General features: G+C 39.9%; 1 protein-coding gene across 1 annotated transcript; it reads left to right on the top strand.

Annotated features, from left to right (window-relative positions):
• Positions 1 to 26,261, top strand: Myoz2 (myozenin 2). Its single transcript, XM_038311974.1, has 5 exons — positions 1 to 76; positions 8,033 to 8,202; positions 16,003 to 16,132; positions 18,656 to 18,839; positions 26,027 to 26,261. The coding sequence occupies exons 1-5, from the start codon at positions 1 to 3 to the stop codon at positions 26,259 to 26,261; spliced, it is 795 nt and encodes a 264-aa protein (XP_038167902.1).
• Positions 26,262 to 27,011: the final 750 nt, after the last annotated feature.

The raw sequence follows: 27,011 nt of genomic DNA, 5'->3' as shown, positions 1-27,011 counted from the left end.
ATGCTATCACATAGTGCCATGGTGAAGCAAAGGAAGCAGCAGGCATCAGCCATCACAAAGGAAATCCACGGAAACGGTACCACTAAAACCCCGTCATGGTCTTAATGCAGCATGGCATAAGCATAGGTCCCTTCTGGGGTGACTATTCTGTAGTTCGTTTCCCACTCACCATAACAAACGTGAGGCTCTCGGGGTGCTGTAGAGAAACCTATGGTAATGGATCCCTTTGGAGCCCTCCTTTCTCATTTGGAGCTATTTTCGGAGGGGCAGCTGCTGCAAAAGGAATGAGGCAGGCTGACAGCTGATGTGCATTCTCCCGGCCCCTCGCGCTATCAGCGGGCATGATGCTTACGGGTTCCGCTGCTTTGTAGATAATTTTCATACAACCCCGTGGGTTTTTTTTTTGTTGTTGTTGTTCTATCTTGATTTCTTTTACTTCGTGTTACATCAAAAAAATTTAAAATAGGTTCTATCTGCCTTCTAAAGTTTTCAAAACAAAACAACCGACAGCGTGGGTGTTTGTATTTATTGTTTAAACCTGACGCTTGTATTCGCACCCAGCAACTGACTTACTAACATATATTGCATGCAGAATCTACTTTTAATTATGCTTTCTGAAAAAAAAATACGGTTCTTCTAAACCCCAAGACAACTTTATTTTTAACATATGATAGACGTAAGATATTAGTCCAATAATAAATAATATTGTTATTATTCTAAAATCCTGGCAAATAATTCTGGAGGGCCTTATGTTTTACTTGTTAAAAAAACCAAATTTATTTTGCTCATGAATGAAAATGAGCATCCTGTTAACTTTTGCGTTTAATACGCAGGTCCTTTTCAGGGCTGACCTGAGCCATTCCAGACAGGTTTGTGGAATTCGCAGGGCGTCCCTTCATGGTTGTTCAGCTGACAAGTGGGGAGCTGCACCCTGAAAATATTCACATCTAGACGCATGAACCCTGGGGAGGCATCTGGAAACCATGCCGAGTGTAGTGTTTCACATCATCCTTTCCATAAAGCAAGCTGAACTACCAATCAAAGTGTTTTACATACCGGCCACATACCACAGTCATGTTGAAAGGGTGCGGCTCGCCTTTAATCTCTTCGCTGTCAAGTCATTGCGCCCGGCTTCTGCCTGTTTCCCAGGCTTTACGCTCATGCCAAATTCATTTAGAATTAAATGAGAGTAATTCTGGCCTAGCAACCAGATTATATCAATCCAAAGTTTTGAACCCCCCTGTTTCTTTTAAATTTGTGTGTATCTTCTGGTGTCCTACTTTGGGCAATGATTTACTTGTTTGTGTCAATATGGCAAAAATCAGATGATAACTTAAGTTTGGGGCTAAATTGTTTGCTGTAAAACTAGGTTTTGGCTAAATCCATTGTGTCATTGTCATAATCGTCTTAGGCCACACCACCCTGAACACAACTGACCCCATCTAATCACATCATAATCATAAGTAAGTCAATCCATTTAACATAATCTCATCCTAAATTATATGTCAGATTGTACTCTTTATTTGCTCACCTATATCTACAAAAGTAAAATTGTATTTTCATACTTTTTATAAATATAATGATTGAAAGCTTTATTTTTAGAAAATATAAAGAAAATACACTTATATATCAATGGGGAACACTACAACCTCCCCACCAGGAAGTCTTGGCCATGGGAAGGCCTTCCTTCCAACATCGGATGAGTTCCAGCCCAGGTAGAAGGAGCCCTAGACTTGGGATTTATGATGTTGAATATTCTAGATAAGCTGGATAAACAGAGTCATCCAAGATAAAACAACTATATAGTATGAAGCAGAACAAATACTTAATTCCTTCCTTTTCTTTCTGCTGGAGTCTTGCACAGAGCTTAACTATTTGTATGCTGCAGGGAGTCGAGGGCACTACAGCTGGGGAACGTCACCTTTTCCATAGACGTAGAAATGAGATATGGACTTCAGAGAAAACATTTATGGTGGGGATGAGTGTATTTTAAAACATATTGCAGCTATGAAACATCTGGATAGTTTAAAATGATATATGCTAGTGTTCTGATCTTAATTTTGAGACTAATCAGTCTCCTTGCACATAAGAACGAATTAGGTATTAGAAAACCATGTGTTATTATTACCACACTCCAAAAACAACAATAATAATGAATGAGGTTCAGCCAACCTCAGTTCTTGTAGAGCTGAGAGCACAGCCGGGGACACTTTGAAATGAGAAGGGAGATACGAGAGGGCAAGTTCCACATTCTACCCCTCTTACTATTAGAAGGACAGAATGCCTGAAAGAATTAGTGAAAAATTCTACCATATGGACTAGAGTTAACTGGATAGAATGAGTTTTTTTGAAATTGCTAGTTTCCTTTTGCTTTCCCCATGCTGTTGCTCAGTATGGACCCACTGTAATTTGGTGTCGTGTTATGCACCAGAAGTGACTACATCAGGTGTCCAACAAAAAGCTGATAAAAGTGTCTAGGGCCTGCAAGATGGCTCAGCAACCTTGCTGTCAAGGTTGGAACCTGAATTCAATCTTTGGAATCCACACAATACACACACACACACATACACATACACACTGAGAGAAAGAGAGAGAGAGAGACAGAGAGAGAGAGAGACAGAGACAGAGAGACAGAGAGACAGAGAGACAGAGAGACAGAGACAGAAAGAGACAGAGAGAGAGAGAGAGAGAAACAGAGACAGACAGAGACCATGAGATTGAATAAACAAATGTTAAAGAAGAAATGGATTTCTTGTTTCCAAGGCTCTCTGCCCCATCGGCCTCACCTTAGTCCTGCACTGCGTTCCTACTGGCCTGAGAGGACCGAATGGGGGGACGTGGTCTTGTGTTACTGTTGTTAACAAAAACCTCTGTGCTCCACACAACAGCATGTCAGCCGTGTTTGCGAGCATCCAAAGTGTGCTGTGCTGCAAGAATGAAGAAATCTTTTGTCTATGTCTACACATGGATTAGCTGTGAGGATAAGGAAAGACAGTCCGTAACAGTCCCTACCCATAAGCCCTGTGCCATTTACCTGAATCTCTGTGGGTTTCCAGCATGCACTGTAATCCTTGCGCACTCCTTAACTCATTTCAAACCTGAAGACTAAACAGAGAGGGATAGGGATGAGAGACAAAGGAAGAGATGGATGGGGTCGTCAGAACGGTTTAAGGACAAGCACTCTAGAGTATGGACCAGAAAGGAATTGGAGCTAAAACAGCCACAGGATGGACCAGGACTGTGATGTCACTACCTGCTCAGAGTCAGAGCCTCTTAACAGGAAAGGGGACCTCGGTGTCTGCTGTGCTGGCTTGCTTGTCCCCTGCAGCCTTTCCTCCTGCCCTCTGGGAGGGCTGTGTTGGGATTATTGTCTTTTTCTTTATATAGTTTTCCTGGGGCACACTGAAGAGAATCAGGCTGGTGATTTTTGTAATTTCAGGGAAAGAGTTCAGCTTTGTGGTCTGAAATTCTGAACGGAGGACCGTGTGGATACGGCTTCATCGGTGCATCCAGCTCAGAAATACCGTGTTTACATCTGTTGAGCTGCGGGGAGGCAGGAATGGATGTGCCTGTTGCTCCATCAGTAACACAAAGAAATAATAGTATGGACAGAAATTGCCAGGACTCTAGAGTCCAAGGCCTTTCAGATGAAGGATCGTGTGAGGATCAGTTTTTACTTTTCCTGTCAAGCAAGATTTCCATATCAAAATGCTGACACCAGAAAGACCTAAAATATCTCCAAACTTGGGGTGGGGGAGGAGCAATTCAGTGCATGGGTTGGTGATAGTTCTTTAACTTTTCCATCAGCACTATTGTAAGGTCAAGGAAAGCTAGGGCATCTTTTATTTTGAAAAATGGTGTGTAGTCACCCATTGAGGATTCGCTGTCTAAGCCCCTGACCTGATCAAGGTTCTTTAGAGAACAAAGCTGAATCCCATTTAATACTGATCAGCACCCTGGATTTCTCCAGTGCCTTTGGCTGTAAGAGGCTCCTCCCCTGCAGTCTACGGGCAGCGCTGGATTAACTGTTGTGCAACTCAGAACACTGGTGATAGGATTTCCTAAATATTACAGATCTTGATAGCTAATCACACATTAATGGAAGGCTTTATAAGTAGTCTTAAAACTTAAATTGAAAGCCATTGGTGGGGGGTGCATACCTTTAATCCAGCACCCGGGAGGAAGAGGCAGTTGGATCTCTGTGAGTTCAAGGGCAGCCTGGTCTACGTAGTAAGTTCTAGTATCCATATAGTGAGACTCTGTCTCAAAAGCAAAAAACCTTAGCAACAACAACAAAATGTCCCCAAAGTGACACAAAGATATCTGAAATAGGAACGCAAAGTGTCTCGTATGGATTTCAAATTCATCTTCATTTAGAAAAAAATTATCAGTAAAACTTTATTAATTGGAAAAATTCTCAAGCATTATTCAATATCATAGACTGGATTATAATATCTTCTGTTATGTGCTATATGACATACAGTATATTAAAAGTAGATGGAGCCCTTTGCAAGTGTGGCAAAGCATCTCTTTGATTCAGTAAGACCACCCAAGTAAAATGAGCTTCTGCCAGCTCTCCTCCTATGGTTGATACATCCTCCTAAGATTGCAGTCACCTGACAAGCATGAGCAAGCGATTTTAGAAAGATCTTCAGCCTTAGCTGCAATTGTCCGTCAGTGGATTAGATGCCTGGATCTGAGTACAGTTCCATATCACTAGAGATGACCACAGTTGGAAAGTATGCCTAGCAATCTTATTTTCAATGGATGATCTAATGCCTCAAAGACAACTTTCTAAGTCATGAGGGCGAGGATGTGTCTCATCGCTCGGGCACTGAGGTTAAAATCCCCATTAAAACCCCGTGCTGGGGTGACACTAAAGGGCAGGGACACCTGAGCTTGGAATCTGTGTGCCTAGGGGTGGACAGCACTCTGCACTGAAAGTTATGAATAATGAGAGCGATTCTTCGCTAGATTCTCAGCCCACAGCCAGTTCTGAACCCGTGACATCATACACTGAACTTTAAAGGGTGTGTGTGTGGGGGGGGACCTTGAGAATTCAGCTTGTCTTTTGTTGTCTGTTTATGCAAAGGATGTTGCCTAAGATATCCCTGACATAGGGACGCGATGCTTTGGTTGGGAGTTTGCCATGGTTTGTGTTGTAAATACGCTCACCATGGCCAATGTCAAGCTCCCATCATAGAGACACTGAATAAAGCGTGGGAAGACACATGCAACAGCAACGCCACGTGGGTACTTACAAAACAGTGGTATAGCAAGCACTGTAGTGTTGTCAGATTTTCCTCAACACATATGTTTTCAACGACACATACGAACAACCTCAAGACCACGTGGATAACAGCAAAGGTAGCCAGCCACTTATAGAGCGATACCTTTCTGATGATAGTCACTGCTGTTTTTACTGTGATTTGGCTAATTATGGGACTTCTTGCTGTTTTGCGTATGGTCTCACTATTGTAGCTCAGGTTGGCCTTCTATTCGTGATCCTCCTGCCTCTGTCTGCTGAATGCAGGATAACAGTGATATCTCACTATACATAGCCAGAAGATCTTTCTACTCCTTGCTGGGAATGGAACAAGGCTTCACGTAGGTTAGGCAAGTGCTCTACCACTGAGCTACATTCATAACACCACATACTGCGTGTGTGCGCGCACTTGCACACCAGCATGCGTGCGTGCATGCACAACTTTTTAGGTAAAAACTGGTCTTGAACTTAGGTTGACCTTGAGGCCCTGAGCCTTTGCCTCCACCCCCAGAGTGTTGGGAGTCCAGGTGTGTATCAGCACACCTGACTTCTTTCTGAATTTTAATGATCATGTCTCCACTATGTAACTGCTGCCTGGAAGAATTTCTGAAAATCTGTGAGTCTGGACTGGGAACCAGCATGTGTCCCACCCATCACCTTGTTTTCCATGCAGTACTCCTGAGCTTAGCATCCCGAAGCTGTTCAGTCACTCACAGCCACCGGAGTAGGAGGGGAAATTAACATTGAGATGATCCATATTGGGAGGCAACGAAGAACTTGAGAGTTGGTAAAGAACTGCCTGTTTGGTTCATTGTGTCTGTGTTCTTGTGGTATACATTTAAAGCAACACTCGATTGTGGCTGCTGATAATTTCTTGGTGTGCTCTTCCACTGAGGGCTGGTAAGTTCTGGTAGCTGGGGGTGCACATTTATTCCTTGTGGCCACTTGTACTGAGTTGCTAAAAAGGAGTAACTGTTTCTTGTGAACCCAGTGAGTCTATAGCTGGGGGCGAGAATTTTCTTTTTCCCAATTCCTCCTCTATGCCCTATTTATCAAGGACCTCCCCATGGGTCTCCTAGGTCAGCTTCTCTCGTCTGGGGATGTGATACTATGTTTAATTTTGTTCTTATGTTAGCAAGAATGTGTAGAGAAAACAGCTACATGGATTAGCATGTATTTGGCCAAGGATAGCAGAAAGCAGTTAGGTAAACAATATAGAAAATGGGATGCTTTACGTATCTGAAAAGACCAGAGCTGGCCTGTGAGACCTCATCCATAGGCTTCTGTGCAAACCCAGGGCATAAGCCCTGCATTGACTCCTTTGGTCTTGTCCCATCCTACCTGTCACCCTACTGAGGACAGTTGCGTTCCAGTACACGCTCCTCAAAGCTTAATTGTCACAGTGATTTGTCACCTCAATTACGGTTTCTGTCTCATCAAAATATGTACTTATTTGCCTAACAGTCCAGTTTTTCTCCCTGTGTACGTAACAAAACTTTTCAGTGGCGAAGAGATTCTGTGCTTTATACAGAAATATATCCCTGATTCTAAAAGCACTTGGGGGCGCTTAGCACGGTGAAATACACCTTCAAGTCCAGAGCTTGAGATGGCTGCTACAGGAGTATCAAGAGTTGGTGGCTAGCCTGGGATACATATCTGTCTCAAAATAAAATCAAACTAAATGAAAGTAGAAGAATTCTATCTCTCTTGACTTATGGGAAAGCTCGTTAGTATCAGAGATAGAAAATAACAATCTTCTGTCTTTGATTTTTTTGTTTGTCTGTTTTGAGACAGAATATTAGATGTAACCCAGGTTGACATCAAACTTACTATGTAACTCAAGCTGATAATGAACTCACAATTATCCTGCATCCACTTCTGACTTCTGAGATTACAGACATGTACCCACACTCTCAGCTAAGAATAACAGTCATTGCAAAATTTTCCCTGTATTTACAATATAAGGTACATAAAAAATTAAAACCAGAAGAAAATTCAAACCATAAAAGACTTGTGATTCAGGGCCTTGGATACAATGGAAACATTAGTAACTATGTGTAGATTTTAGTGCAAAGATCCACAGAAGCAGCATCTGAGCTGGCTGGAAAAGATGTTTGCTCCACCATGCAGATTCTAGTGCAGGGATCCACAGGAGCAGCATCTGAGCTGGCTGGGAAAGTTGTCCGCTCCACTTTTCATACCTGCCCCCTTTGTGCAGGGTGCTTGGGACCAGGCACAGCACAAATGGTGTTTCTCCAAGACTAGACAGTGGAGTTGGAGGGAGCATGCATGCACTTCAGTGTTAGGCAAAGCTCAAGCTGATGAATAGAAACATGGGGAGAAAAGCAAAGCTTATTAATATAAATATGAAGCAGTTCTGTTTGAAAAGTCACAAAACGGAAAGCCTAAATTGTACTAATAACATGATAGCTTACTTTTATTCATTCTTCTTATGTACCTGATAACATGTGCATAACTAAATATAATTGAACCGTATTTCATACCAACTCCTTGCAGTGATTATTATTCTCATTATTATTAGCTGAACATTAGCGATAAGGACATAGAGGTTTGGACAAAATAAGCAACATACGTGATCACACACTGCCAAAATGGTGAGTCCAGGATGGACCCCCAAGGCCTGCCTACTGAAACACACATTAATCACTTACTATAATGTAGGGCAGGAAACAAACTATAGAATGGAGCAACGTCTTTTAAAATGCTTTCTTTTGGATTTTCATGAATGTAAATATTGTTTTCCAGATGTAGATGGCATGAACCTGGGCAAAAAAGTCAGTATCCCCAGAGACATCATGATAGAAGAGTTGTCCCATTTCAGTAATCGTGGTGCCAGACTCTTTAAGATGCGTCAAAGAAGATCTGACAAGTACACCTTTGAAAATTTCCAGTATGAATCAAAGGCACAAATAAATGTAGGTACAACCGGACCGTGAGTATCTGAATGAATGAACAGCATACCTAAGCTGGTACATGTTACCAGGCTCCCAAACAAGTTCCTCTATGTCTCTACTTTCGGTTGATTCCATTAGACCCTTTTATTCAGGATGATGAATAGCTTAGGTGGTTCAATAAAGGAAGTATTATGTACGGTATGAGAATGCTTTCTGTGTTCACTAGGGACATTGTGAGCTGTAGATTTGGCACTGAGAAACTGGCCTGTTTTGCTAGGAAGATAGACAGTGAGTGAAGAGAACTGGTACCAGATGTTTCCAAGCCTTATCACCTACAGTGTGTGGTGGAAACACTCCCAAAGCACACAGAGGACCAGGAAGCAAGGATAAGCGTTGTTTTGGTTGAGTGCATCCTGGCCCTGCAAATGCTGAGAACAGCAAACTCCATCAGTCTTGTCGCAAAGTTTTAATTCTACATGGTCATGACAAAGCCAGCAGGGACGTAACTGTGTGGGCTAGTAAGCATCAAAACCTTAACATTTTAAATTATGTTTACCAGCTGGGTATGGTGTGGCACACCTGTAGCCCCAGCATTCTGAAGGCAGAAGTAGAAGGATCACTCACAAGTTCGAGGCAAGCTTGGGCTATAACAGTGAGTTCCAAGCCAGCCGAAACTACATAGTGAGACCTTATCCCAAACTAACAAAAATCAGATTTTAACATGGGTGAGCATCATGTTCGTTTAAGCAGTCTTTGAGAGAAATTGTAGAGAAGGTAGTTCATTAGAGACAGATAAAGAGTTAAGGCAGAATGACTTTATTTATTTTTATTACTTATTTCCTTGTTATACTTACTAAGAGCTGAATGAAAGAAAAATTGAAATAGAGTCTCACTATGCAGCCCTGGCTGGCCTGAAACTTCCTGTGTAGACCAAGCTGATCTTGAACTCACACGGATCTGCCTACCTCTTCTACCTAAGGACTGGGATAAAAGGCCTGCGCTACCAGGCCAGGCTTAAATTAAGATTTTGAGAGCTGAGGATTTAATGCCAGGCTTGTTCAAGGCCCCACCTTCAATCCCCCGAACTACAATCAATCAATAATCGTAGCTTAATTCTAGTTTTAGTTGTGAACTCAGTTAGACATAAAATCATACTCAACTACAGTATTTACATTTGTGAAGGATAGTTTCTTGCTTGGAATCTGGGTAAATATATGTTCTTTTAGCCTATTATTATACACAACATCCTCTCTTCTCAGAGGACATCTGTGGCTAGTTCAGTATGAGCTGGAAATAATCTGAATTTATCTGGGTTTATTATGTAACTGCATTCATAAAGGAATAACAACAAAGAAGACCTTTTATGAAGTAACGTGAAATAGGTGGATTAAGGGAAGCCTTGCAAAGTCACCTGCAAGGTCAGACATTTCAGTAAATGAATAACGTCTGCTTTCCTGACTCCCTCTTCTGCCGCAAGCACTAACAGTGTAACTGCTGCTTTGAAGAAGATCTCTGACAGCGGTTCTCGACCTTCCGAATGCTGAGACCCTTTAATACAGTTCCTCATGTGGTGGTGACCCCCCAACCAAACCATAAAATTATTTTTGTTACTACTTCGCAACTGTAATTTTGTTACCGTTATGAACTGTAAGGCACCTGTGTTTTCCAACGGTCTTAGGGGACCCCTGTGAAAGGACTGCAACCCACAGGTTGAAAACCACTATGAATGGGATTAAAACTGTCCTTATGAGCGTAACATGTTCTCCCAGCACGGCTGTCTTAAGTTGTTGACAATAATCTTATCTGTTTTCAGTTATAATACATGTATGATTTGAGAATGTCTTACTGTTGCAAGAAAATTGGGCACTAAACGATTGATAGAATCCCAAGCAGCCATACTAAGGCAACTTAATGATGATAAATAATTCAGAATAGTAAACACTAGTAGCGATTGTAAAGGCAGTAATTACTCTATCTTTGAATGCTGCGTGTTTTTAATCAGCTCTGGACAAAGGACGGATTTATTTGCCTTTGAATTTCTGACATAGTGTCTACAACATAATAGGTACTCCATAAATACTTGCCCAAGGTGTAAATTAATGGACAGGAGTGGGCATTCTTTTAAAAAATTCCTGCCACGTTAACAATGTTCCACACTGTAGTGGCTCTGGCATCCTGCATGGCGTCACGCATGGTGCCTCCCTCATATTCCTCAGGCATGTTTTAGGATTAAAACCATGTCACAAAGAGGTTGTACGGTCAGATGGCATCTTAGAGAGGATGTGAGTCACTATATTTTGTAGACAAGAAAAGAAATTAAGAAAGGCAGAGAAACTTGTAAATTAACTAATCACATTGTTGATAGGAGAATTAAGACTAAACCCTCAGTGCCTGGTTCCCAGGCCTGAGTTGCCTTTTAATGTATCTTGAGCCATTAACCTAATTATTGATTACATTTTCTGGAGAATGCTTTTACTCTTCTCATCCACTGAGCTACAGACACCCTAAAAATAATTACTTACCTGTATCATTCCCTTGTTATTATAATATTTAGTATCTCATATAGATGATAATATGAATCAAATTTCCAATAACCAAAGCCATCGTTTCTACTATCATCATTATTTATTATTTATTTCCTCACAAAGTAGTTAAGTTTGTCATTTTAGACTGCCACATTACATTTTTATCCAGTTTATTAATATATTAAACTAAAAACATCTGTTTTTTAGAAAAAAAACCCAATTCTTAAATAAGACTAACCAAGCTATATTGGGAGTATGAATACTTAATTATTTTTTGTTTAAAAACAATTTCTTTATATTTGATGTAAAGTTTACAATGAACCCTCCTTTATTGTTATTACTTCAGAAATCGTGTAATGTGTATTACATACTTGTTTTTAACTTGCATGCTTTTAGCCTATAATGTTCTATTCTGGTCTCGTTTTTCTTTAGAACTAGCCTCACTAAACTAAAAATCACATATTCGTTTTTCACGTCAACCTTTCTGACAGGAAGTACCGATGCTGAACATAATACTTTAAGGCTTATGTCACAATCAGTCAGCAGCGGCACATCATGGTGCTTTGTTTGCACACTAACCTATGATAATAGAAGTCTGGCACCCTTCCTGCTAATGACTAACCAGAGCTGATGTTCCTGTTCATTGCAAGCCTCGGGAGAAGCTTCCAGAAGACTAGAATCATGATCCCCAAAATGAATACGGGTAGGATTTCCTGTCCCCATAGGCGAAATTCATTCCATGGATACGTTCTAGAAACTCTACAGCAGGTGATTCTTTATCCATTATGTTTTGTACCTTCCCGCATTTTCTCAACGGCCTTTTAGCTTGCAGCTGAAGTTGGTAAAGTTATAATAGTAAATTAAATAAAACGTGAAGTAGATGTTAAACTCAAAGTGTAAAACATCAAATTATATACGTATTTAAAGTGCTTTATATTTAGTAATTATTAAAAATAGCCTTTAAAACTTTTTTGAGACAGAGTTTTACTGTGTAGTCCTGGCTGTCCTGGAACTCATTGTGTAGACCATACTGGCTTCAGACTCCCAGTGATCCATCTGCATCTGCTTCATGAGTACTGAGAATAAAGGCATATGTACTGCTATGCCTGGATAAAAATAGTCTTCTGCATAAATACAGAAAAGGGATAATGTTGCCTAGCCATATTTAAAAAGTCTATAGTGGGAACTCACAATGCCATGAATGTGGTAAAAAAAAAATCTCTTTGACAAGGACAAGTAAGAGCAGTCATAAAGGAATGGTACAGATGTGTAGAAGGAGCAAGCCACCTGTTGGTTCCCGGCTCCATGGCTTCTCTCTGGCTCCGCCTCCTTCCTCCTAGCATTTAGCCTAGTTTTCCCTGCCTACCTAAGTTCTGCCTTGCTATAGGTCCAAAGCAGTTTCTTTATTCACTAATAGTAATCACAGCACACAGAGGGGCCTCCCACATCACAGATGTAGCAGAAATGTTGAGATACTATAGATAGATGTGGTGGCATTTCTGGTAGGTTACGTTAGAAAGAAGAGGGAAATTGAAGATAGTCATAGAGAATATAGGACTTGGCTTGACAGTGAGCAGAGGGAGGTCCTTCCAAGGAGATGAAGAGGCAATAGTAAATTGATGAGCAGGAAAGAACAAGGAATATGAGGGATTAGAACTGGGAAATGTGCTGCTATGTGAAAGAGGTAAATCCAAGATCCCAATGGCTGGACACGAGTTTGAATGGTCTTCAACATCAAATAAGGATGCATTTCTAAAGGCTGGAGCCATGTCCTACATAGAAACATTAGTGTTCCAACTGACTAAGGAAGGTGTGCATGATGGGAAATGAGCAGAAGGCAGACATCTGTATGAGGAAGATGAATGGACTCAGCAGCCAAGATGAGCCAACTTGCTGTTCTAACAGAGGACCTAACTTTAGCTCCCAACACCCACGTGGTAGCTCACAGCTGCCTGTAACTCCAGCTCCAGAAGATGCAGCCCCCTCTGGCCTCTGTAGGCAACTACACTCACAGGCTCTGCCCATACACAGACACGCATGCAGGTCATTAAACATAAAATAACTTTTGTAAGAAAAATAGTCAAGGAAGATATACACATGGAGACTAAAGTGGGAAAAAAAGACGGTGTTTAAGATGGTTATGGCAAAAAGAAATTAGCTCGATTTGATGATCTAGTCACTAAAACTTCAAGCAAAATACTCATGGGATACTAATACAACATGGGGTTTTGTAAGAAAAACGAGCATTCAGTTAGATTCAAAGCAGACACGTGTATACCTGAAGGTGGTTGTGTGTCAGGACCTAGAGTGCTGTTTGGGTCTGAAGTACCTTCTGGAACTTCAAGAGCTAGTCCCAAAGTGAAGACTTCCAGGCCAGATCCAGCTTTATACCTCCACAGCTTGTGTCCAGAGTATGTGCTGTCCTCACCATGACTAGTGCCTTCCCTTCAATCTCAGAGAAACCACCAAGGGCAACATCGACTGCCTGTGTTGTTTTGGGGTTCTCTTGGACTCTCTTGATGGACATCTTAAAATGACATTTCACAGACCTGGCCCTGGAGGTTTTGATAAATAACCTGTGACTTTTGGGAGGAGCATTGTCATCCTAGGTGGCATAATTCCATTTAAACTGTATATAATATGTAAGTATATATTATATATAATTTTAGATAATCATAAAATAATATTATTCCCTATGGTTTTTTCAAATATTCCTGGTGTTATTTGTCCCTTCTCTCTCCCTCTCTATTGCCCTCCTCCTCCCTCCCCTGTTTTTCCCATATATCCCTTCCCAGCACTTAAATATTGTTACCCCCTCTCTAGACCGTCACTCCCCCCAATTCCCTCAGGTCCCTTTTTACTTTTCTGACTTCTGAGGTTACTCCAGGTTATATACTCACATCTAAAAATTCACAGCTAGGATCTACTAATAAGGAACCCCAATGGGGTGTTTGTTTTTCTGAACAAACTGAGAGTTACCTCACACAGTATAATATCTTGTAGGTCAATTATTTACCTGAAAATTTCATTTTTCTTTACAGCTAATTAACATTTCATTGTGTACATTGTTCATTCATCAGTTGAAAGACATTGATCAATTGAATGGGGCAGAAATCCACAGAGTGGGAGAGAATCTTTGCCAGCTACACATCTGAAATAAGACTAGATCCAAGAATATATAAAGAACTCAAAACAGAGCCAAGAAAACAAATGGCCCAGTTAAAGATGGCTTATGGTTCTGAATGGAGAGTTCACAAAAGAATAACTCAAACTTGCTAACAAGTGTCTTTAATCGTGTTCAATATTGATAGGAACCAGAAAAATGCAAATTTAAAATACTTTGATATTTCATCTCAACTCAGAATGGCAAAGATCAAGAAAACAACTGATAACAAATATTGGTGAAGATGTGGGAGGAGAGAAAACCCATACTCACTGTGGATATTACTGTGAAGAATTCTTACCCAGCTTAAATACATCTGCCATAGCACCCAGCTGCACCACTCCTAGGCATGTGCCCAAAGGACTCGACAGATACTTTCTTAGCTCCATTCATTTCTGATTAACTCACAACAGCAAGGAAAATGGAAACAAAAAGCCAGCTTTTACAGGTGTTATTTTGTTGCCATAGTAAATCCTGAATTATGACTACCACAAATCCACTTAAAACTTAAAGGAGAAGTTTCCCTTTTTAGAATTTTATTTTCTTAAAAAATTAGATTCATTCTTTTAAGTCCGTGTAGTTAAATATATGTAGGTTTTCTGTTTGTGGGTATAGTATGTACAATGGTTGTTCAAATACCACAGGATTAAAAAACTTTCTATATTCTAAACAATCTAAAACTTCACCATAAAATAAGATGTAATATAATAAGCTATCAGTCAAAGAGGGTCACAAACACAAAGAGGGTTAAAATATTATAGGCTGTTGGTTATTTGACAGTAAGGTCTTATTGCTGAAGACCCCACATACTTGAGTCATAGAGAACATGGGAAAACCTAGCTAGTACTCAGTTGGAAGCTTCATCCCTATTGGCTAGCACTCATAGTGCTGAAATGTGCTACACTTGCAACTAGAGCAAAGCAACCCAATCACAGCCAGCTGTGAACATTGCAAATTGCATTGATGACTGGCCTAGCAAGACACGCCCACTAATGGATGCAATGGGGGCACAAATTTTATGGGTGTAATCAACCACTAAGTTAGATAGAGAGAACCAAGAACTCGTTACTGCAAAGGTGGGGGTGGGGTCCTAGGGGAAAATCTACTAGTATATTCTGCTAAAAGACATAGCATTACAACAATCCCTAAAGACGTATTGCTATAGTGACAGGTCAGTGCACTGTTTATCTTTCATTAGAGAAGCTTCTTCTTGCGGTTGATAGCAATTAGCATAGAGACTCCAATTGGTCAACATGCAGAGAATAACAGACTTCAGAGTGCTCCATTCTAAATGGGGCATCTGTGTCACAAGGCTCGGGAATCCTTGCGGACAAGAGGGTGGGAAGATTGTAACAGCCAGAGGCAGTGGATAGCATTTGCCAGGCTGCAGCAGGACAGATGCACCTGTAAACTCGCAGCAATTGTGACAAGGTGCACAGGACCTGAGCAAGCTCAAGCCAGACAGAACCCCAGCATGGGAGAGGGAAGGTGGGCATGGGGTCCCAACCCTAGCCAAGGAGCTAGCTATTTAATTGCTGCTGAGAGAGGAAAGGTCAGTTTTCTTTAAGAGCGTGATACCTGGTTGACCTGGTCAAGCCCCACAGCCAGGAGCAGTTGGCCAATACAGGTTGGACTCAGTGGGATAGGGGAGGCATGAAGTTTAAGGAAGTCGGGGAGGATCTTGGAGCAATTTGGGGAGGGAAATGAATTATGATTAAAATACATTGTATAACATTCTGAAAAGATGAATAGAAACATTATTTTATAAAAGAATCTCTAGATCAAATGTTTGGCCAATATGCTTTGTTTTATTAGATTGGTAAAGATATTAAAAGTAAACATATTTCTCGCAGTGATGTTATGAACAGAAATCAAATAAATTGAGGGGAAGCTCTATATTGTCATGCACACAGTAATGCTAAATTTATTTTGATTTTAATTTTTGTCAAATGGATTATAGCCTGAAATACACAAACGTTTTTATTGAACTGCTCAACTTTATTACAATGTAAATTACTGAGGTCCCGAGAAACAATATAGTGCCATTATGTTTAATTTCTTGATATACAAATGGAGGCTTACATATGCTATTACTGTGCATAATGGTTTCATCTTACTTTTGAACAATTACAGCACAATATTGCCATGCAGAATGGGAAAATTGATGGCAGCAACCTTGAAGGTGGTCCACAGCAAGCCCCCTCGACTCCTCCTAACACCCCAGATCCACGAAGCCCCCCAAATCCAGAGAACATTGCACCAGGTAACAAACCACCTTCAAATGTGTGTGTATTTGAGTGTATGTGTGTGTAAGAGAGAGTACATGTGCATAGATGTGTGCACTTGTATGAGTGTGTGTAAAAGAGAGTGTGTTTGAATATATGTGTGAGAGAATGTGTGTATGAGTGTGTGAGAGAGTGTATGAGTGTGTGTGTGTGTGAGAGAGTGTATGAGTGTGTGTGTGTGAGTGTATGAGTGTGTGTGTCTGTGTGTGTGTGTGGGGGGGGGGGACTTCTGCCGAGTGCATGTGGAGGTCAGGAGACAGCTCCCAGTAGTCAGCTTTTCCACTGGTTTCTGTTCTCGGAAAGGATTTATATGCTGTCTGGAAAACATAGACATAGTTAGATGTAAGGGGCTCATTACTTTAATCCCAGCACTCTAAAAGCTAAGGCAGAAGATTTATGACTTCCAGGCTAGTCTGGGCTACTAAGATCCTGTCTCAAAAGAAACAAATAATATCAATAATAACAACAAAACCCATAAACAAAAAAAACATAGCTCTAAATTTGTTTTAAAAACAAATCCTATTAACTTAATATGTATCATTTAGAAATGTTATTACCTTCTGAGAGAGGTATTTAGGAAAAATTATATTAGTTAATTGATAACTTTCAAAATAACCTACAGAAAGTACTTTTTGTCTTTGAAAATTCAAATATTTCCTTAAAAGCATTATGCAAAGTAGATTTTTTTAATTTATGGAATTGAACTGTGAAATGAGTAATAATATCTCTTGGGTTCTAGAAAATGAATAAACAATTTAGGAAAAACACTGCAGGGGGTTTCCTCAGAGTAGTAATGAGCTATACTTGAATGTAGGGGAGCCACATTCATAAAAATTAATATTTAATCTTTAAAGAAAAATACATTGAACATCAATCACTGCTGAACTTGATAGTTTAGAAGCATTCTGACTGATCACATTGAGAAAAGCCATAGAAAAACATACGAAAATAACACCACAGAAGAATGAGTAAATACAGTTAAACTGCACAACATTCTGAGATTAATATGGTCACAAAGTTCTTCAGTAGTTCCAAACAAAAGTTGGGGCAGAAAGCAAGCTTTTGGGTCACAGTAGGCTGAATTCCGCACCTGTTCTGTTCACTCGTTCATTTTTATTTTACTATTGCACTGTTAAAGAGAAAATTATTTATTTTGGTTTGATGTTTTTAAATCTTTAAAATAAAAAAACAAGGTAGGGTGAGACCTAAATATGATGAGTATAGTCTTTAAGCTATAATGAGTACTTGATTAATCTTTAAAATTTTATTTATTTAATTTTAAAATTTAAATTAAAATACAATTATATTACTTCCTCCTTTTCTTTCCTCCCTTCAGCCCCTCCCATGTGCTCTTCCTCCAACCCCTTTTCACTCTCAAATTGATAGCCTTCTTTTAAAATTATTACATATATGTTATATATGTCTGCATGTATATGTATATTGCCATTACATATATATGAAAAATGAATAAATACAATCTATTGAGTCTAATTTTGTTTGTGTGTATATGGCTTCAGGGATGATTACTTTGTATTGGATGAACAAATGGGGGGGCTTGATCTTGGGAGAGGCTAATTCTCCCTCTCTCAGTAATCATTAGTAGTCTATATCATCATTTTTGCATTATTGCTAATACTTAAATTTTTCTTTTTCTTTTTTGTTTGATTGTTTATTTTGTTTTTGCTTGAGACAGGGTTTCTCTGTTTAACAGCTCTGGCTGTCTTGGATCTTGCTCTATAGACCAGGCTGGCCTCGAACTCCGAGATCTGCCTGCCTCTGCTTCCTGAGCGCTGGAATAAAAGGTGTGCCCCACCACAGCCTGGTTAAAATTTTTAGCTCGGTAAAAATTGTAAAATGTGAAGAACTTCATAACAATAAGGCTACAGTGGGTACTCAGATAGTCTTTAAAATAATAAATTTTTGAGTCTTATGTAAGGTAACAAAAAAAGCACATTTAAAAATAATAGTTTTAGTTGGGCAGTGGTGGCGCACGCCTTTAATCCCAGCACTCGGGAGGCAGAGGCAGGCGGATCTCTGAGTTCGAGGCCAGCCTGGTCTACAAGAGCTAGTTCCAGGACAGGCTCTAGAAACTACAGGGAAACCCTGTCTCGAAAAACCAAAAAAAAATAAATAAATAAAAATAAAAATAATAAAAAAATAAAAATAATAGTTTTACTTAAATAAATATAATGTATAGTCAAGGGAAAATAACATGATTTGGAAAAGCAAATCATTAGAATAATAAGTGTTAGTTAATAATAATGATGACTGATGGTGAAAATAATAATAATAATAATAATTAATAATAATAATGTATTTTCTAAGGTCCTTAAGCTTAAAAGAGTTTTTAAATGTCTCCAATTGGCTGCTTTCCGGTAACTTATAGAAAGTGTCCGTCATAAACTTACCCCAGCAAGAGACACGAAATACGGGACCGCGTTAGGTGGCATTTAGAAACGGGGGTGGCGCTCTGTTGATTCCCTTTTGCTCTGTTTCCAAAGGATACTCTGGACCCCTGAAGGAAATCCCTCCTGAAAGGTTCAACACGACAGCCGTTCCCAAATACTACCAGTCGCCCTGGGAGCAGGCCATTGGCGGCGACCCTGAGCTCCTGGAGGCTCTGTACCCAAAACTCTTCCAGCCGGAAGGAAAGGCAGAACTGCCAGATTACAGGAGCTTCAACAGGTAACTCGGTTATCCAGCGTTGACTCGGTGGATTTGTGAAACCCAGACATTCTCACTGCTGGACAGGGAGTAGAATCCTCTGTAGGAAACCAACTTTGATTTTAAAATAATCTAAGTACAAACACAGGTGTCTAAGTCTGAGTGGACATTAATTTTTTATTATCTATTTATTTATTTATTTATTTATTTATTGCACTATTACTAATACTCAGAAAGTTTTATCTGGGTAATTCACTGGGGTCTGTATGAAGAACTTCATAAAAATAATGAAAAATTTAAACGTTACCATTTACTTATTATTTCTTTAAATTTCCCCATTTTGTTTGTGTGGTGGAGGTCAGCACGCATGCCACAGTGCCCGTGCAAAGGTCAGAGGAGAATCTGCAGGGGTCTGTTTGTCTCCTACTAAGTGAGTCCCAGGGACTGAACTCAGGTCATCAGAACGCTAGGGGCCTTTACCTGTTGAACTGCCTTGCAGGCAAAATAATAGTTTTTAAGTGATTGAAAAGTTATAAAGATAGTCAAATATCTTGAAGACCAATATCTCAGAGGAAAGTAAAGGAAATTTTAGAATCTAAACCTAATATTTGATGCCATTTTGCGGGGAGAGGCGTTCACTGGTAAAACGTACAAGACTGAGGGGGTGAACCAAACCGAGCAGTTTGGAGAGTTGGACAAGCAGGAACGAATCAAGATCCTTCACGGAGAAGCCCTGCTGTCTGCTCCAGGCTCTCTGAAAGAAATCATTAGCACACTCCTTTGGAGTAAAGGCAAGCAGTAGACCAGCCTTCAACACACTCAATGTGTCTTCAATCAGCGGCGTCAAGCTGGGCAAACACCACTTCCTTTCAGTCACACAGCTGCAGCGACAAAAGTCAGTCCTTTTGGATGATACAGTGTTAGACTTCAAATCATCATTAAGACTGTTAAGTTTCTGCCAACTTTTTATTATGGTAAAACACATAGTAAAAGTTGAACAACTTCAACCACTTTTTAAAAGATGCATGTCTTTTATTTTATTTGGATGAATGTTCTGCCTGGATGTATGTGCACCACATGTGCTCATGGTGCCAATGGAGGTCAGGAAAAAGCATGAGGTCCCCTGGAACTGGAGCTACGGATGGTAGCGTGCCACCATTTAAGAGCTGGGAGCCTAGAAACCTGCAAGAGCAGAGCATGCCCTTAACTGCTGAGCCATCTTCCCTAACCCTCGCTTTTTATCACGTTAAGGCACTGACCAGCAGGGTCCATTACTCTCACAGTGTATGTAACTACCACTACCATCCCCAAGACACGTTTTCTTTTAAGACCAAAACGCCCATGGATCCATCGGACAAGGGTTTTTAACGCCCTTCTTTCCTGGTCTCTGACAGCTGTCATTCTACTTTCTGTCCTTAGATTTTTTTTTACTGATCTAAATATTTTTTATAAGTGAAATCATATAGTATTTATCTTTTTAGATTGGCTTAGTATAATGTCCTCTAGTTTAGAAATTATTTGGTGTTTATAGTACTATGAAATTCAAATTATGGACTATTTCTAGGGGCAAGAGGGTTTATGATTGAACATGGATAGATATATACATATATATATATATATACATATATACATATAAAATAGTTCCTAATATGTATGGCTATTACAACATGACTAGGTGTATATATGTTATGGAAATTTTAACATGTTTGTCTGAACATGTATTATATTGAGAGCTAGGGATACTTTCAGCTTAATAAAAGGATTTGGTGACACTGAACACAGCTGAATGGAAGACTGTGCTATGACACAGGACAATGTTCCAGCTGGAATGTGGGGAGGGAGGAGAATTCCCAGAGAAAGGAAAGCACAGGGCAGATGGGCAACGCCATGCCAGTCTGGGAGAACAGGACCCCAGGGAGGAGTTGGCCCAACATGGGCAGGACTTCTTCAAACCTGACAGAAACAAGACCTTTTCAAACTTGACAGAAGACACAAAAGCCTCAAGAAACACCACACAAGTTGAGAAGTGTGAGCAAGGCAGGAAATTCTAAAGGGCCAGGATTAAAGTATCTCTTCAAAGAATTAAAAGCAAGCTCATTTCCTAACTAAAATAATGGAAATCATGAAATAGCACCTAAAATCATGATATCACTACCAATTTATAATGCCTTGTCCTTGGAAAGTATTCTTTAAAGGTCAAGGTTAAATTTAAGAGTTATACACATTTTCATTCACAGATACTTTATTGGCCTCTATTGGACAATAAGACAAGAATAATAAACATAGTTGCTGTTATCCAAAGATGGTGTGATTCCGCCCACGAATATCCAAAAGGAGCTATAGACAATCACCAGAGCTAGAAGGGGCATGTGGCAGGAGTACAGACTACACAGTCAAGATAAAATACACCAGGAGCAAATAGCTAGAAAATAAATTATTTTAATAATATTCATGGCCAAATCTGCGATTTGTGAGTGCTGCTTTTGTGTGTCTTGTACTTCAATAAAATTTTTATTTTAAAACTCTCATATAGACAAAGTAACTCCAGCAACTATCTCTACCTGTATAAATTCAGTGTGACAAAGGCCCTTCATTGAATTCATCAGAACACAGTCCAGACATTTAAAAAGAGAAGTTCAAGTGATTTCCAGGTACAAAATGGGCATTGTAGGCCAACACGTTTCTATTTTCTCAAACTACTAATGATTTTGAGAATATAATTTGACCAAGAATTTAGTTCATCAACTATTGTGCATACATGTTTCCAAAGTGACTTACTTAGTAGTAAGTATTGCTTTTCTCCTATCCTCACTAAATTATTCAGCATGTTACTGCGCTGAGGCCTTATTCTGATGCAACCTTTTCATTTTTGTGGCACAAATGGCAAAGACAAAGAGCAGGAGAGGGAGGGAGAGCGAGGTCCCACATATCCCCAAGTCCTTGCAAGAAGTAAACTACTACAGCTTAGTGCTCAGCTGTTCCCTGGCATAATCATTGGCTATTAACAAGGGTCAGCCAAGCTGATGACACTCAGTACTGATAATGATTAAAAGAAAAGCGACTCCCAAGGATAATTACAATCTCAAAATGACCGAGCTCTGAATACATCTTTTTGTTCTTGTATTCCTTTCATATGTATTCAAACTCCATGCTATTAGAGTGGGGAACCCTGATGGCCCCTTGGCCTTGAGAGGGAGGGAGGGGAGGTATGGGTGGAGGGGAGGGGAGGGAAGGGGGAGAAGGAGGGGAGGGAAGGGGGAGGAGTAGGGGAGGGAGGGGGGAGGAGGAGGGAAGGAGATGGAAATTTTTAAATATAAAAAAAATAAACCATGAGAAAAAAAAAACCCTTAAGGAGGAAAAATAAAGGAAAAACGAGTTTTAAAAACAAACAAACAAACAAACAAAAAAAAAAACAAACTCCATGCTATATTCAAGCCCGTGAAACAGACGAGAAATAAAATGAGAGACAGGAAAATCCTGGCTGTGCTTTAAATTGCTATATGATCTTAGGTGCAATATTTAGCTTAATTTTCTCATCTGTAGAACATATTTTAAATGTTTGATTAAAGTGCCTTTAAATATAGCACACTTTTTTTGCTATTCAGTGGAATAATTTATTTTTCTATGCAAACATTTTAACTTTCAGAAAAATAACAATTATTGTGAGTATATTATACATCTAGTGTTGTTTAATTTTACAAATGGACTACCATAAGGATAAACAAGAAAGCATCAATCTGTGAATCTGAAAGAAACAGGCTTATTATTCACTACGGAGATGACATGATATGAAAACCATCTTAACTCAGACCTATTTCTGAAAAGTTAGTATTATGGAAATTATAGAGCTACAATTTCATCTTAAAAGAAGACTTCAAGTCTTTCCACCGGACATTTCTGCTCCACTGACTTGGAGTGAAGCTTCAGAGTATTTCCATGGACCCACAGCGCCTTGCAAGCAGTCTGCCACTCTGGATGCTTCTGTGCTCTCCTTCACGCCCGTGGAGAGGGTAACAGAGCCCAAATCAACAGGATGTCCTCTCTGCGGTTGCAAAGGAAAGAAAAGAAAACTGTTTTCCAAACAGCAACCTCTGCTGGACCAGTGGTGGGAGCTCAGAAATGGACGATGGAGCGGAAGGGTCACTGTCCTTTGCAAGGCGGGGAAACTACTCCCTGTTTCTTGGGAAAAATAAACTGCTATTGGTTAAAAAGAGAGAAGACAGGACACTAGAGCAGAACTCAGCAGTGGGCTGGGCGCTGGGGAGCGCTCCCTCTGATATTTAGTCCAGGAAATAATTTTAAAATGAGCAAATGTTATTTCTGGAATAGCTATAAAATCACTTGACCTAATTCTTCTGTGTACTTCAGAGATGCTAGACTCCAGCCTCTTTCATCTAATGCATGTAGCCATGCTTGATTCAGAGGCTCTATTATTCCCACCTAGTCTCTCTTTCTCTCTGTCTCTGTCTCTGTCTCTCTCCCCTTCCCTCTCCCTCTGTTATTCCTACCTAGTCTCTGTGTGTGTGCCTCTCTCTCTCTGTCTTTGTCTCTCTCTCTCCCCCTTCCCTCTCCCTCTTTCTCTCTTCCTCCCCCCTCCCAATTCCCCCATTTCCTCTCTTTGTGCTCATACTGAGCCCAAGCCCTTACACATGCTAGGCATGGACTCTACTACTGAGCTCTATCTCCAGTCTAAAATAATTAATAAATTGGGAAGGAGGGCTCAGTGTTATCTTACCAAGTCTTCCTGGTGAGCGAATTTAAATGGTGCTCTTCCTCCTTGCAATGAGTAACATGTTTTATTTTTCTTCGTGGCACTCCTCATTGCCTCCTGTATGGCCAATCCATTCTTGTTCCACGAGTCTCCCTGTTTAACGCAGACACCAGTGAAATGTACCACTTTGTCCTATTTTTACCATGACTTTAGAATTTATAATGGCACCTAAGACCTAGCAGGCATTCATTTAACATCTATGTTAACAATGAATTGATCGTGTATAATGTTTGGGAAGCTCTGAATGTTAAGCAATTTATCTTAGAATATTGGTTGTCAACCTGTGGGTCTTGAACCCTCTGTGAGTCAAAGGACCCGCTCCTCCTCTTCCCCTAGACAAGCAGGTTCACCCACAGCCCCCCTTCAATGGGGTGACTCTTTTTGGCTTAGAGCTTCTTCTCACTTCTTTCAACAAAGTTACACTCTATCAATCACTGGTTCCGATCGTGACTTAACCGCTCTCTTACTCTGCCGGAAGCTTGAACGTCCTCAACGTCAGCTCTCATTTGTTTTATCTGTTGTATCTCTTCTTCCTGTACATTCTGGGAGACTTTTCCAACACAATTCAGTACAGCATACCTTTACTACAGGAAGACAACTTGACTGGCTTCTAAAGGGAGTACAGTCTCTTTGAGAGTAACGGCGATGCCTTTGGTTTCTTCTTACGGCCTTCTAGCACATTCTGAGAAACAATGGATTTTCATAATTGCTCTTTGGTATTCTTTTTTTACTTATTTATTTTTTTATTATGAAACAATCTTATTTTGCATACCAATTCCAGCTTCCTCTCCCTCCCACCCTCGCACTTCCCGTACCTTCTCCCCATGCTATTTGGTATTCTTAGGTGGACTAAGATAATATGTGGTAATGGAGGCATATGATTTTACTAGAAAAAGTGTAGCTGAGTACTGAAAGGGTGGAACACCGAGGCTGTTTCTAGAAATATACACATTTTAAGCATTTGGCCAACAAGAACCCAATGCTGGGAATGTAACTCAGGTGTAGGATGCTTACCAGATTGCACAAAGTCCTGAGTTTGACCCTGAGCACAACAAAACAAACAGAAAACCCCAAATCCAACATGTAAGGAGAAACCCATGTCACATGTGTGAACAAGGATAACAGATTAAAAAAAAATCAGGGCTCAACTTAAATTGATATAGGCTCAATTTTAAGAACTTACTGTCATATCATTACAAAACAACAAATATTGCAGAGTTCAAAGAAAAACAAACATGATGGGCAGTGTCCGGTGGATGTTTCAAAACATGACTTTGTTTTAGAAGTTTGACAAAATTTTCAAGTCAGTATATAAAATTTCAAGCGTTTCTAAACTAATAATTTTATAATATTTTTAGAATTTATAATAGTTTAGAAAGATAGGTCTTCTTCTTTTTTCCTGAACTTTCCAAAATTTTATCTGCCTTTGACTCTTCTCTGTAGTGGGCATGTTGTTACATTCTAACGGCTAACCTCTCGTCCTCAGAAGGTAGTTTAAATGTCATTTTTTCCCCAGAGAAATACTTGCGATGATTCAATCTAAAGAAACTAAACACTCAGTTATTCACAGAATCAGCCTATTTAAACATGCTGCGTAGTTCATCACTGTGAGATAGTTTCTTGTGTTGGTTTGATTTGCTATGCCCCCTTCACTGCTTGAGGTCTGGAACTGTATTATCTACGTTGGACATTTAGAACTATGCCTGCCAAATAATGCCGGACATGAAACAAGTTAGAAATGTATCGGAGCTCCTGTATGCAATGGCAGAGGTTAGATTTTTATTCAGAGATAAATGGGGAAATTTTGAAATTTTTTTGTTTGCTTATTTGGGGATTATGTTTTAATTGCGACATAGCTCCCGGCCCTTCCTCCCTTCAAACCCTTCCATATGCCCCTCCCTGCTCTCCTTCAAATTCATGGCTTCTCTTTCCCAAATTTTGAAATTTCTAAGATGAAGATAGAAACAAGATAGAAACACAAGACACACTTCTCACCTTCAAAGAGTCCCAGATGCCCCTAAGCAGATGATAATCTTAACATACATGAACAGTACAATATACCATGCCCCCAAGTGCCACATGGTTAATAGAAACAACCTCTAGCCCAGGAATCTAATGAAGGGAGTGTCGGCTGGGGTAGTCGGAGGGAAGATAGACCTGAAATGCCGCATTCAGCAAAATCACAGAGGCTTTTGGTTGTAATGATTCAAGGAGTGGATTTGTTCAAAGATAAGAGGCCATACAAAGGGTCTTTGCAGTAATTTGTCCTTTATCTGTTTTCCTAGCAATGTATGTACCATCAATGAAATCGCTTGATTCCGGGGCCTCAAACTAAAAAAATATCAGTTGGAGTCTATAAAATTATGAAATTGTTTGATTTTTATAACAAATCAAATTGAATATTAATCCTTATTTGCTTTTCTTTTGGTTCCCACAGAGTTGCCACCCCATTTGGAGGTTTTGAAAAAGCATCAAAAATGGTTAAATTCAAAGTTCCAGATTTTGAACTACTTCTGCTAACAGATCCCAGGTTCATGGCCTTTGCCAATCCTCTTTCAGGCAGACGGTCCTTTAACAGGACTCCGAAGGGATGGATATCTGAGAATATTCCTGTAGTGATCACAACTGAGCCTACAGAAGACACCGCTGTGCCAGAATCAGACGACCTGTGACAGGGAAGCTCGACACGCCTCAGAAAGCTCTGCGTATAGAAGCTGCTGCTATCCTACTTGCTGGCAAAGCCATTTAAGTTATTCATTACTAAAATCATTTAACGGCAGTTAAATAACTTTCATTTCATGGCATTTAATTGGAATGGAACAATTAAATTCTTATTTAAAAAACTTTGAGGTCACTTTCATTCCTTCATAACTTTCTTTTCATATTCAGTTTTGTTTTCCATAATCTAGTCCTTTTATTGTGAAGGCTCGGGTGGAAAAGTAACTAACAGAAGTTTTCTTTGTTTCAACGAGTTATTCCAGAAAACTTACCCTGGCTTTAGAATCAGAGTGTACAGTAGGGTATGTAGGGTCATTCGGAATTTTATCTGAGGGGCGAGACTTGTGTGAGATGCTCTACAGATGATATTGCTGAAGATGAGGGTCAGGTACTTCCTGTTCGGTACCATGTAGCATAGCACATTTGGATACATGCTCCCTTTAGCTGTGAGTAAAACTATAACTGCCTATGTGGGTTTTTTTTACTTCTTTTAAATTGCTAACATTCTTGAGTTAGAACGGGTTATTGAATTTGTCCAGTATTGTTAAGAAGACTTGGAGGTGATGCTCCAGGGAACAGAACCTAATACCACTGCAGCTTTAAAGACTGACGTGTTCTTAGAATCCAAGTTCCCAAATCTCAATGATATTGTTTGACTTTCTTTGGGCCGCCAGCTCCCAAATAATGGCATGAAGACTTCTTAT

The sequence above is a fragment of the Arvicola amphibius genome, chromosome 14 (genome assembly GCF_903992535.2).
Source record: "Arvicola amphibius chromosome 14, mArvAmp1.2, whole genome shotgun sequence".
Lineage (NCBI taxonomy): Eukaryota > Metazoa > Chordata > Mammalia > Rodentia > Cricetidae > Arvicola > Arvicola amphibius.
Note: the sequence above shows the minus strand (reverse complement) of the source record. Positions and strands in the feature narration are given on the sequence as shown.

Excerpts from the sequence above, each read along its gene's own strand:
- Myoz2 (XM_038311974.1), top strand. The coding sequence starts at position 1 with ATGCTATCACATAGTGCCATGGTGAAGCAAAGGAAGCAGCAGGCATCA. Across the intron at positions 77-8,032 it reads AAAGGAAATCCACGGAAACG|ATGTAGATGGCATGAACCTG; the intron begins GTACCACTAAAA and ends ATTGTTTTCCAG. Across the intron at positions 8,203-16,002 it reads AATCAAAGGCACAAATAAAT|CACAATATTGCCATGCAGAA; the intron begins GTAGGTACAACC and ends GAACAATTACAG.